Raw genomic sequence first — 11,909 nt, forward strand, 5'->3', positions numbered from 1 at the left:
AATTTTTAACACAAATTGTAAATTGTAAAAATGCAGATCAAATATATATATGCATATATATAGAAAATATATTTTTACTGACAAGTTTTTTGTTTACTATTAAGAACATTTATCAATTTCTCAATTTGTTCTTAAATTGCAAGCATAGAAACTATAGACACACTGTCAATCGGAATTATCATTTTTCTAATTTAAGAAATTAATTATATTCAAAAATTAAGTGTTTCGCGGATGTGAGAACAACAATAGCGCCGAATTGTGGTTTTGATTCATACATATATGTATATATAGAGTATATACAAAAAGTTTATAATTACATATACATATACAGGTATATATATATATATATATATATGTATATATATATATAAAGACACATAGAAATTGTAAAGTTGTTTGGGTATTATTGTTGGGTTGCTCCATTAAAAACACTTAAAAAATAAACAAAAACTGAATATTCCAAATCGCAATTAGTGTCCAGTAGTTTCCCCTCCGCTAATGTTGTCGATTTCTCCATACGTCGTCTGTTGTCAATGCTAGTCTTCTCTTCCTCACACGCACGCACATACACACACACACACATTATATAATAATATAATAATGTATATATAAGCCACTTTAAATCGGCACATAGTTGCCCTTGGGCTTATAGAACAATTGTCCGCGAATCAAACGACGTCGTATTTCGGCCATTAGCAGACGTTTCTCCTTTTGGATTTTCTTCAAAACACCCTTATTCTCTTGGGCACGACGTGACAAATAGGGTAAGACCTCTTCGACAGGACCATATGGTATATACTTATAGGCCGAGTAACCAGCTTGACCTAAAATTACACCAAACCAAAGTACATATATACAATCAGCAGTTTGTGCGTGGACGTTTGTTGTCTGACTTACCCAAAGGAAATGTGATATAATCACACATTCCCAACAATTGACCGAAACATATGACCTTATCCTCCGGAGAGATGCCAATCTCTTTCATCTGTTGTATGGCAAATCGGACTGTATCCTCATTGTGAGAGGCTACCATAATGCCAATTTTACGTGCATCATCACCGCAATCTTTCATCAGCTAAAATCACACACACACACACACACATGAGCAATGATTAGATTAAGATTTCAAATTCAAAATATTATTTACCTTAATGCGTCGCAAACATTCAGATAGAGTCCTATGATACATATCTGTGGTGGCCTCGTAATTAGGATTAACTGGATCCGGATAACCCAGTGCCTGAGCTCGAGCACGCTCCTGTTCCATATAGGCACCTCTCACCAATTTGGCACCAAAATAAAAGTTTTGACGCTTTGCCTGTTCCAAGTCAGTGCCAACCTAAAAAAGAATTTTTTATAAAATTTCAATGAAAATCTCATAGATTTACAACACGGAATTTGGAGACTTGCCTCTCGGAAAGATTCCCGCAAATAGCATTGATAGGTATTGAATACAATGGCCTTGTCTTTATTGTATTTACGCATCATTTCCAAAGTGATGCGCGAAATGGCTGGCTGGAAATAGGTTTGCTCGGCATCAATCATAATGCGTACATCCAGCTCAGCGGCAGTCTGGAGAATAAAGCAAAATCGTTTCAGTTAATATCTATGTATATATTTTTCAAGTATTTTCTTTCTGTTTACCTTTACGATTGTGTTTAGACGACGAATCATATTTCTAAACATTTCCTCTTCTTTGGGCGGTATTTGTGAGATCAGTCGACGCATTTGACCCGTCTGTGGATCGGGCACACGAAATGTGTCACTCAATTGCGAATTTTCATCAACAATGCCCGACCAGGGGAACAGATGCAATATACTAGAAAACAAAAAAAAAACAAAGAAATCCAGACATGAATATATTGTTATTGTGATTGCTAACCCATTTGCTTACCCCTCTTTATCTGATGTCACATTCTTTAAGAACTCTTGCACATCCTTGTTATCGCCAACACTGGCATAATACTTCTCGAGATCCTTAATGGTCTTGTGATGTGTCAACACATTACCCTGACCGCCCACAAAGTCTTCCATATATTTACGTGTGCGCATGATTACCTCGGAAAGTTGCAACTACAAAAATGAAATATGATATATCAATTTGTTGAGTTTCAAAATGGTTTGGATTAAGAATGAGGGCTAATACAACTTACCAGCAACTGTGGACGGCCCAGGGCAGTCAATTTGATGGCTGTAATGCCAGTACCAAAGGTGGCTCCTATATTGGTTTGGTTCGGTTTTCATTCGTTGTTGTTGTTGTTCGTTGTTGGTTGTTGAAAATGAAAATGCATATTGAAAGAAAAGCAAAGAAACGAAATCAATGAATATGGTGAACATGAAGTATGCCGTTTTAAAAGGGTACAACACACATTGTTTATATAGAGTATATATAGAGAAATATATATACTGCATACAAACTTTATATATAACTAATATCTACATTAACACACAATCTACCACAAAATTTAACCTCAGCGAGCCGAAGTTTTAATAAGAAATACTCTTGTAGATTAAAGAATTTGTTTAATTTGATTAATAATCAATTTGTATTATGTTTTTATAACAAATCATTGTTCTAATCGTTGGTTTCTAAGCATATTTCATACAGTGAAAACTCTGGAAGTCATTTAGTTAAATGTAATGGAAAAAAATCATACTGAACTATAAACATATACCTAATAGAGTCTTTAAGAGCATTATTTATTGTAAAACTACACACATAACACACACACAAATACACACACACACATACACATTCATTGATAAATTAACTTACACAAAAAGCGACAACAAACTAAAAGGCGACATCAACATTTTGCTAATTTTTTTTTTAACACTCTCTTACTCTCTGTTTGGAAGCCAATGTTTAATAACTAATGCATTTTATATTTTCTCTCTCTCAATTTAGTTTTTGGTTGTTAGCTTACCCGTGGCCACAGCACGGGGCACTTTGGCATCATCATCTTTGGGTCAATAATTATAGTTATTAGTTACATATATGAAAATGATTTTTGCCCCATATATATTTTATGATTTTGAATGGTTGTTTTTTTTTTTGGATTTGGTTAGTTTTCACCGATCGACCAGAGAGAAGAATGCACACACAAAAAATTTACAAAATTTACATTTAAAAGAAAACACCGAAAAAGGAAAAAAGGAAAAAAAATGCAAACAATCACAAGTTAGAAAACGATTTTAAATATTTTTGTTTAATCAAATATGTTTTTGTTTTGTTATAGAAAGAGAGTGAATGACTAATAAATTAAAGTGTTTTGTTTAATCCTAATTTTAATCTTTAACCATTAAATGCTTGATATTTTGTTATACTTTGCTTGATTTTTATATAGACGCAATATAAAGCATTTTATCAATACAATAAAATAGTTAAAAGCTCTGAAAATAAATAACTCTTTTGGGGTATAATAGTTATTTATTCTCAAGGATAAGGTTTTTAGTGTTTAATAGCTTTTAAAAAGATTAAATATTTATATATTATATTATTGAAATTTATTTTTCGATTTGATTTTGGTTGTCGCTTTCCAATGTTCTATATATTTATGACAAATATGTTCCCGGATCAAAAGAAAATTTCTTTTATTTCGATTATTATCACAAAATCGTTGATTTGATGCATTTAAGGGTTAAATATTTGTTTTAAAGTGTTTTAGCACTGATTTGAAATATTGAATATTTCAATTGAACTTGTTTTGTTTTTATTTATTGTTAATAACTGTAAATTAAAAGACTAGAAAGAGCACAGAATCATGCCACACGATTAAATATATACAACTTTTTGGGCTTAGTGTTTAAAGTGCAATATTTTTGTAACTATTTAGAGCTAGGACTTACCCGAAACAGCCTCCAAACATTTAATAAATGTCTCCATGTTTCTCTCACATGTCGCCTCATTCAAATAGAAATAGGTACGAGCACTGCTCACTTTATAGCGACGATCGGCAAATGATTTATCCACATGGTATTGAGGCATGGCACCCTCCTCCTTGTTATCACCAGCACTCGAAACGGAAGATCTGCACAAATCAAATACATAAAAATTCAATAAATTCCATCATAAATAATGGATTTAGAGCAACTTACTCAACTTCACGTTTCTCGGCCTCTTCCTGGGTGATATCCTCTTCAACGGAGTAATCCAAAATTGGCTTGACACCAAATGAACGGAGTCTATAGATAAGAAGGATCAATAATAAATTAATAATAATCAAAGGATCTTACTTTTTAAAACGTATGAAACACATATGAAAATGAAATCAAAGAAAAATGTAATAATTTTGGTATTGGAATTTTGATTGGTTGTTCGGTTGGAGGCGGGCAAAGAGGGGGAAAAGTGCGGCGTTACTTTTATTTATAGTGGGTGGAGAGAGAGAGAGAGAAAGAGGGGGGTAAGGAGGAAACATAACTTCAGATATGTGTATTCCGATTTTCGTTCAATGATCTATTCACATGCCACATGCCACATTTTCAATTTAAATTAGTACATTAAAGTGATTTAGTTAGAAAGCTTAATATAGTATAAAGTGTGTGTGTGTGTGTGTGTTCTTGTGTATTTTTGGCTGGCAGCACCTCTCTAAAGTGGGCACAATTGTATGACGATTCTCGCCGGCCACAAAATGTCCATAGAAAGTTGATTTCATCAGCATCACAAAGAGACGGCCACCCAATAAGGAGCGGGCTAATTTTAAAAGCTATTACCGGATTCGATGAACGTTCGAATAATATCGGTAGAATTGGTAGATATATATATATATATGTATATATATAAAGAGTGTGAAGATGTTTGGTTGGTTGGCAGGTTTTTTGTTTTGTTTTGAGGCAAAAAGCGTTTTGAAATAGGAGATTTAAAAAACCAAACGAATAATAAAAAATAAAGAGAGAAAAAAAGAAAGAAAAAAAAAATGATATAAGTAAATTTTGTTGAGACAATTCTTGAAAATTACCTTTCCAGAGTGGGTATAATCTTGATCTGATCCTCGCCAGCGACAAAATGGCCATAGAAAGTCGCCTTCATCAATGCTGTAAATAACCGTTGACCCAATATTTGCTTTGACCATTTCATAAGCTGCGAAATTGTGTGTGCGGTTTTTTTTTTTTTTGGTTTTTTTTTTTGTTTTTCGTTTCATTTTAAAATTTTTGTAATTTTGTATTTTAAAATTTAATTGAATAAATTTGATTATATATATTAGAGAAAAGAAAGAGAGACACATAGAGAGAGAGAGAGAGAGAGAGAGAGAAAAGGGAGAAAAGATCGTGGAGGAGGAACAGGAATAGATAATAATCAAAATCAAATTTTGTGATATATTTTGCAATATTTTCCTCTCTCGCACATTTTGTTGTTTTTTTTTTTTTTTTGCACATTTTCTCATTTTCTCGCTATATAAGCATTTATTTCCCGATCTGCTGCTGTTCATCATGTTGTTCCCCGCAATAAATCATTTTGGATTTGAGCCAAAATCAAAAAACAAAAAAAGACCAACAAAGAAGACTAGAGAAAAGCCAACCGTGATGTCTTGTCTTGCTTTTGCCCCATCATGTCATGGCCATGAGAGAGAACAGTGAGAAAAAAGCAAAGTCCACAATTATTTACTTTGTCAAAAGAAAATATCTTTTCAAATTTCAACAAATTGACAAAAAGCAAACATTAAATACAATTTGCAGTCAGTCAGAGTAAAGTGCGGAGACCAGGCCAAGTCCAAATAGGGTAAGAGGTAACAAAAGATGGATGAGAACACTCCTCCTTTTCCCTCCCATCCACCCCTTTATCCTCTAGCAAATAGCTATTAGATAAGATCGAACGATATCTTTTAATAACAAATACATACATATGTATGTATATCGACCATAAATATCAACAATTTTTAAGCGTTTTACTCTTAACAATTTCTAAATGGCAATAGAGAATGGATGAGTCAATTAGGCAATGAAAAGTCTTTAAGATTTTTACAGATCTAATCTTTAAATTTCTATTGATTTCATCTTGATGAAAGGTTCAAGAGAGGATCTTTTTTAAACAAGACTTTAAAAACCTAAAAGGAATAACTTATTAAAATACATTTCCTTAATGTTACATAAATTTAAGAAAATCTTTAAACGATTGCAAGAGGGAAGAATAATGCAAAATTTATGGTTATAAATTTTGCATTATTTCCGTTTTTGTTGGAGAGAACGAGGAGCAAGTGAATAAGAAGTCATTAATCTCATCCTGGGGAGACAAACACGTGTTAAGAATGTTTTTCCATAATAATAATACTAATGAAAATGCGAACCGGTTCCCAAATTCCAACAAAAATAAACTCTCATTTCACAGTCGTCGAGACAAGAAATTAAAATAAAAAAAAAAAAGAAATACAAACAAATGTAATGAATTTTTTGGCAAACCAAAAACACAAATAAAAAACTGGCTACATAAAACACAAAAGAACAAACCATTACGTGTGTCTCAGTTTTGTGATCTTATACCCTGTGCGAAAAGTAAATTTAGTCGATGGCCATATAATGCCACGCCCTGTAGAGCTAAATAAAAATATTAATTAACACCTCTTTTAATTATTGAATTGTCCCACAGTGTCCCCACTTAGCAATCTACTATATCATTATCGTCGTTATCATCTATTAGTTTTCGCTATAAAATGTCATAGGAGAGGAGTTAGGTAATTCACTCTAACATCCCTCTCCTCTTCAACGCTTTGTACAGGGTATCTAAAAGTCGGATACCACCCCCACACCCCCAACCTGATGCATTGCGGCGACGACTCTTTCATTTTATTTATTTTTACTTTAAGTTTTTTTCTTCTTTTTCTTTATTTTTTTTTTCGCAACTTTTGGGGACAGGTGTTTAATTTTGAGCTTTGGACTCAGCGCACCATTCACGAGACTAAGCAAAAACAACAACAACAACAAAACTACTGTAAATAGAACAAAAAGGCAAAAGTAACAGTAGGTAAGGGAAGAGGGATGGGTATGGGGGCGTAGCCGTGGTTTGTTGATTGAAATTAAATGTTCTAAGAGGGCGTTGCCAATATTTAATAAAAAATAAATAAATTGGAAAAATGGATCAAACTTGGCAAAAATATAATCAATAAATCCTTACCAAAAGAGAGAAAGAGAAGGAAGGAGAGAAAGGCAAACACTAAACCGAATGAGTAAACAAAAGAGAGAGAGATATAGAGGGAGAAGGGAAGAAAACTATAGCCAAGTTTTGATTGGCTCAATTTTGGGGGCCTGGCATTATCTGCATATATGTATGTATGTATGTACAAACACACTAACTCACACACATTTTCCGCTCTGTGTGAGTGACGCCACACAAACAACAACAGCAACAACAACGATGACTGGCAAGGTCATCGGTTTTTCCCTCCACCTCCTACTCGACCAACTGCATATGCAATTGCATGGACTTTTATTGCTTTTTATTTCGAGATCTTACAGACGACACGGGGCCACATCAATCAGTCAGTCTATCAAGTAGTCAATCAGTCGTGTCCATTCATGAGCCGGCGCAAAAGAAAACCGGAACAAAAGTAAGCAAAAGAAATGCAACCACACACTTGACACACATACATATGTACATATGTACATATGTAGTTTAAAGCTTAACAGTTCCGTCAAAATGCACAGTGGTACAAAATAAAAGCGTAATTAACAATCTTAATTTTACAAAATGTATTCCAATTGGCAAAATACTGAATTCAACTTGCAACTAAACTCTAATGGGAAAAAATTAAGTATGCCTGTACATTCGCTCATCTAATTAAGCCCACTGTGCAACGTTTTAAAGCCCGACTTGCATAGGATGTCGACCCTGTTTACTTCCTGTTGGGGGACACGATTCAATTTCATATTTGTACACAGAAATCAGAATCTCTTGTCGATTTCATGGAAACATACACCCCGCAATTAAACAAAGATCGTGTGGACTGAGTCTGACACACAAAGTTGAAATAATAACATTAGAAAACTATTAACAAATAATAATAAAGCTGGCCGACTGGGAGAACTTGGGGGGGGGGGGAAAGCTTAAAACAAACAGCAGAATCGTTGAATAAATCTTAGTTAACTTTTGTTATAGCATTATTAGAAGGAAATCAGATCAGATCTTTAGATTATAGTTCAAGGGATTTCATACTCTTTTTTTATGGCGATCTTACCGTCATATTATGCTCAACCAGTTTCTCGCTGGAACAGATCATATAGACCAAATAGGCCCGTACCAATTCCCAGGTGGTTTTACTTTTAAAAGCGGCAATCGGATCATTGAAACTAACATCGAGTGGATCGCGTTGCGGTGAACTAGCTGACGATGATGCCGGGTGTTGCTGCTGCTTTCTGCCCACGGTGGAGACATCAGCCTGAGTCACTTGCTGATTGGGACCCGATGGCGAGTGCACATTGCGTTGCTGAATGAGAAGGCTCCATATCAGCTGATGATGACGATTTAAATGTAAATGATGATGAAGATGATGTTTCAAATTGGGGCTTAGGGATGATGGTGTTGCCACATGAAGATTTCTACGCTGATGCTGATGATGATGAGTTCTCTGAGCGGCGACGGCGGAAGCGGCCGTTGGACTGGAACAACTACCGCTCTTGACCAGATTAATTGTTGTACGTTGGGCGCTCAATGAACGAAGTAGAGCCATTACAAGGTCCAAGAGAAGCTGCAAAAAGAAAAAAAAAACAAATGTACAAAAAATTAAATTAGCATACATCTTTTTGATTCACTTTTACTATTATTTTTGATTTCTCGACTTTGGTGTTCTTTTTTCTCTAACAGCTGATTTTGATGATTTGTAGAGCTTTTTTTCTTCTTTCCTCTCATTTAAACAAGCTGCCTAGTTACTGTTATACAACATTTGCTTAAAAAAAAACTAAAGAGCGAAAGACAGAGAGTCCCCCACATGTGTTAAGTTTTTGTTACGCTCTCGTTAGATCCCTCCTCTCTTTCTTTCGCGCACACACACTGCTGACTGAATCACACACCTCACAAAAAAAATACATATACTAGACTAAAATAATTGAACAATTTCATTTACAATTAATTTATGTTTTCTTATATTTTGCTTCGTCTAGCGTTGCGTTGCCGTTGTTGTTGTTGTTCCTTCCGCTTATTTTAGGTGTAGGTTTCGCTGCCGCAAAAGTTTAATTCAAACTGTGACGACGCGCACGGACGGAACGGACCAAACAAAAAAAATACCAAGCAAATCCTTCGTGACTAGTGAGGAGCAAATATGACCGCCGAGTTGTGACACGACGCAACTGTGATTTTTGCTGTGCTTTGAAAAGTTATTAAAAAACCAAAATCATGAATCACATAAAAAATCCCAGCAATGGGAAAATATTCAAGTTAAAGCGTTATTACATTCCGTTAGTATTAATGTACATAAAATTGTTTTACAAATACGTTCAATTTAAAAGATATTGAAGAGCTTGCTAGTGCAAAAGTTTTTGCACATCTCTAATGCTTGCGTCGTCGGGTCTGCGTTTCTTACATAATAATTGCGCAAATACAGTTTTCGCTTGTGACGTCACAAGTAACGTCGAGCCCCCACGCATTGCACGCACACGCACACACACACAGCATGAGGCAAAAAGGAAAAACGAAGAGATATAGTCACTTGATTTGATTTATTCTCCTTCTATGCCCGCGTTTAATTGAAATGCGCCGCGAAGCACAAATAATTAAAAGCACAAAAAAACACACTTAATTGGTGTTAATTACGGGGCAACAAAAAAAACTAGCATAGAAAGTACAATCATTGCAAATGCAAATGGAAATGTGATTGCCTTTTTTGTTAATTAATTAGCGGGATGCTAAATGAAAGCCAGACGAAGATAGCGACAGAAACGGCAAACTCACGCACAGGAGCGGCAATAGCAGCAGCAGCCGCAGCCACAGCAAATCGCAATTAAATCAAATGAAATCAAGAAAAAAAACTTGGCGGGTTTCAATTGCGCATACACACACACATATATACACATAGTATCTTTATACATACATGTATGTATCTTTGTATGTGTAAAGCGGTAGAGCAAAAATTTAAAAAAAAAATAACTTAAAAAAAATGCAAATTCATCAGAACGTTTTTTTTTTGTGTTGCTAGCTCACACGTTTCTTTTCTTTATTTCGGCAAGAGGCGGTGGTGCGGGGGCCAACGCCGTTTTATGTATTATATAACTTCTATCCCCTCTCTAAGCTCCTTGTATACAAACGGTCCTTTTCACTACTCTTCGTAGAAACGATTCGGAATTGAAATAACTAGGCGTTTTATTTTCCGTTTTGTTCCGACTGATTCTTCTACTCCAATTTGGTTTCCTTAACTAAACCGTAGGTTTTTTGTTAATTTTGAACTTTATTTCTAAACAAATTTTGTATTTTTTGACTTAAGACATCACAACAAATCGACTAACGAATGGAAGGTTCATATGTACATTTTGTGCTAAATTATTTGATTAATTTTTTTTTTATTATACTCTGCTTTGTCAAGTATGACAATGAGTAAAAAATATTTCCATACCTTAAAAGCAGTATTATTTTATTTATTAGATGTTCTGTTCTTTTACTGTCGCTGTTAAATTTTGTTATAACTTTCGTTTTGGGACGGGGGGTAACTGCTGCTGCCGAGGGGTTTCGGTATCTCTGGGGGCAGCTCTGGGGGCTCTGCTTCTTGTTGCACACACAGACACACGCGACAAGACACACACACACACAGAGAATGCGACGAAATACACAGAGGCACACTAAGGAGAGCGTCGACTAACGGAGAAAGTGCGAGAGCGAACCGTAAGGGTCTGAATGCGCGAACAAACTGAAATTAAGGCCAACACGAAAAATTTTGTCGTGACAGAAACGGCGGCTATGCCGGCGAAAGCTTTAAAAGAAAAGCACCAAAGCTTATGTACGTACTTACAGTTTGACCATAAAGTTTTTACACACAGGGACATTTTTAACGGGTTTTCAGCGGTAAATCCAAAAAGTTTCCTTGCAAGTGAGAGAGCCTTCCAAAGATCCCTTCGACGATCGTTTGTTTGCTATTTGCTATAAATTCAATTTGCCTGAAGGACTTTTAATTTAATCTGTTTAAGCACTTTTTGGCCAAACTGTAAATGAGAATTGGTCAAAACCCAAGGTATGACAGACAATGCTTAAAATGGCAAAGGGTGTGTAGTGGGGAATGGTGAGGACAGGGTGTTCTCTCGCTGATGACTGGCAGCTGTTCTAGCAGCGGTTGCCACAGCTCGTGTTTGTTTTGCACGTGAGCAGAAAAAAAAATAACAACTTTGTTAATCATGCGCCATTTTGTTCAAATGAGTCTTGTCTTTTTACCCCCCCAATTGGAATGCTTTGGCTTATCTAGACATTTAGCGGTTGGTTGTTGGCAATTGAAGCGTTATCATCTTGCACCGACAATCACACACACACACACGCACAATCTTGCCTTCCCCCCACCACCATTCTCCAACAACAAATAATTCCCCTCACGCATTGACCAGTATAATTACCGGCAAAGACGATTCTAGTTCTAGAGTTGCTTCAATATTTCTTATCGTCCACTTATCGATTAATTTTCGCCTTAATAAAGGGGGACATCCATTAATGAAACATTAAAAGAACATTTAAACAGCGGCGGATCCTTAGGGGAAGAAATGAGAGAATTTTGCTTCACTATCCTCACTTTTGGAAGGTCCATTTGCAAGAACGATGTGTCCCCCTCAAATGAATGGTTTCGTCCCCCATTCTCCGCAAGTAGATTCGCCACTGACTTTTAATAGATGTTTGAGTGTGAGTGTGTGTAAAAACATCTCACTATATCTCACCTAGGGGTAGGCGTAGGGGAAGCACGTAGCTCAAGTAATTAATGGATGCCAGTAACTTTAATTTGAAATAAATA

General features: G+C 35.4%; 1 protein-coding gene across 6 annotated transcripts; it reads right to left on the minus strand.

Annotated features, from left to right (window-relative positions):
• Window positions 1–384: 384 nt before the first annotated feature.
• On the minus strand, window positions 385–10,820 carry LOC6649324 (proline dehydrogenase 1, mitochondrial). 6 transcript variants are annotated; one of them, XM_047011463.1, is made up of 13 exons: window positions 10,536–10,820; window positions 8,169–8,678; window positions 4,585–4,706; window positions 4,099–4,185; window positions 3,850–4,031; window positions 2,928–2,963; window positions 2,154–2,218; window positions 1,895–2,073; window positions 1,645–1,819; window positions 1,411–1,572; window positions 1,148–1,339; window positions 898–1,075; window positions 385–824 (listed from the first exon to the last, which is right to left on the minus strand). In XM_047011463.1, the coding sequence occupies exons 2-13, from the start codon at window positions 8,658–8,660 to the stop codon at window positions 619–621; spliced, it is 2,076 nt and encodes a 691-aa protein (XP_046867419.1). In that variant the 5' UTR covers window positions 8,661–8,678; window positions 10,536–10,820; the 3' UTR covers window positions 385–618. The 6 variants fall into 6 exon arrangements, with proteins under 6 accessions (XP_046867419.1, XP_023034909.1, XP_023034908.1 ...); XM_023179141.2 differs by lacking the exon at window positions 4,585–4,706 and adding an exon at window positions 4,959–5,080 and having other exon boundaries at window positions 10,536–10,819; XM_023179140.2 differs by lacking the exons at window positions 4,585–4,706; window positions 10,536–10,820 and adding exons at window positions 4,959–5,080; window positions 10,127–10,286.
• Window positions 10,821–11,909: the final 1,089 nt, after the last annotated feature.

Source organism: Drosophila willistoni (genome assembly GCF_018902025.1).
Source record: "Drosophila willistoni isolate 14030-0811.24 chromosome XL unlocalized genomic scaffold, UCI_dwil_1.1 Seg141, whole genome shotgun sequence".
Classification (NCBI taxonomy): domain Eukaryota; kingdom Metazoa; phylum Arthropoda; class Insecta; order Diptera; family Drosophilidae; genus Drosophila; species Drosophila willistoni.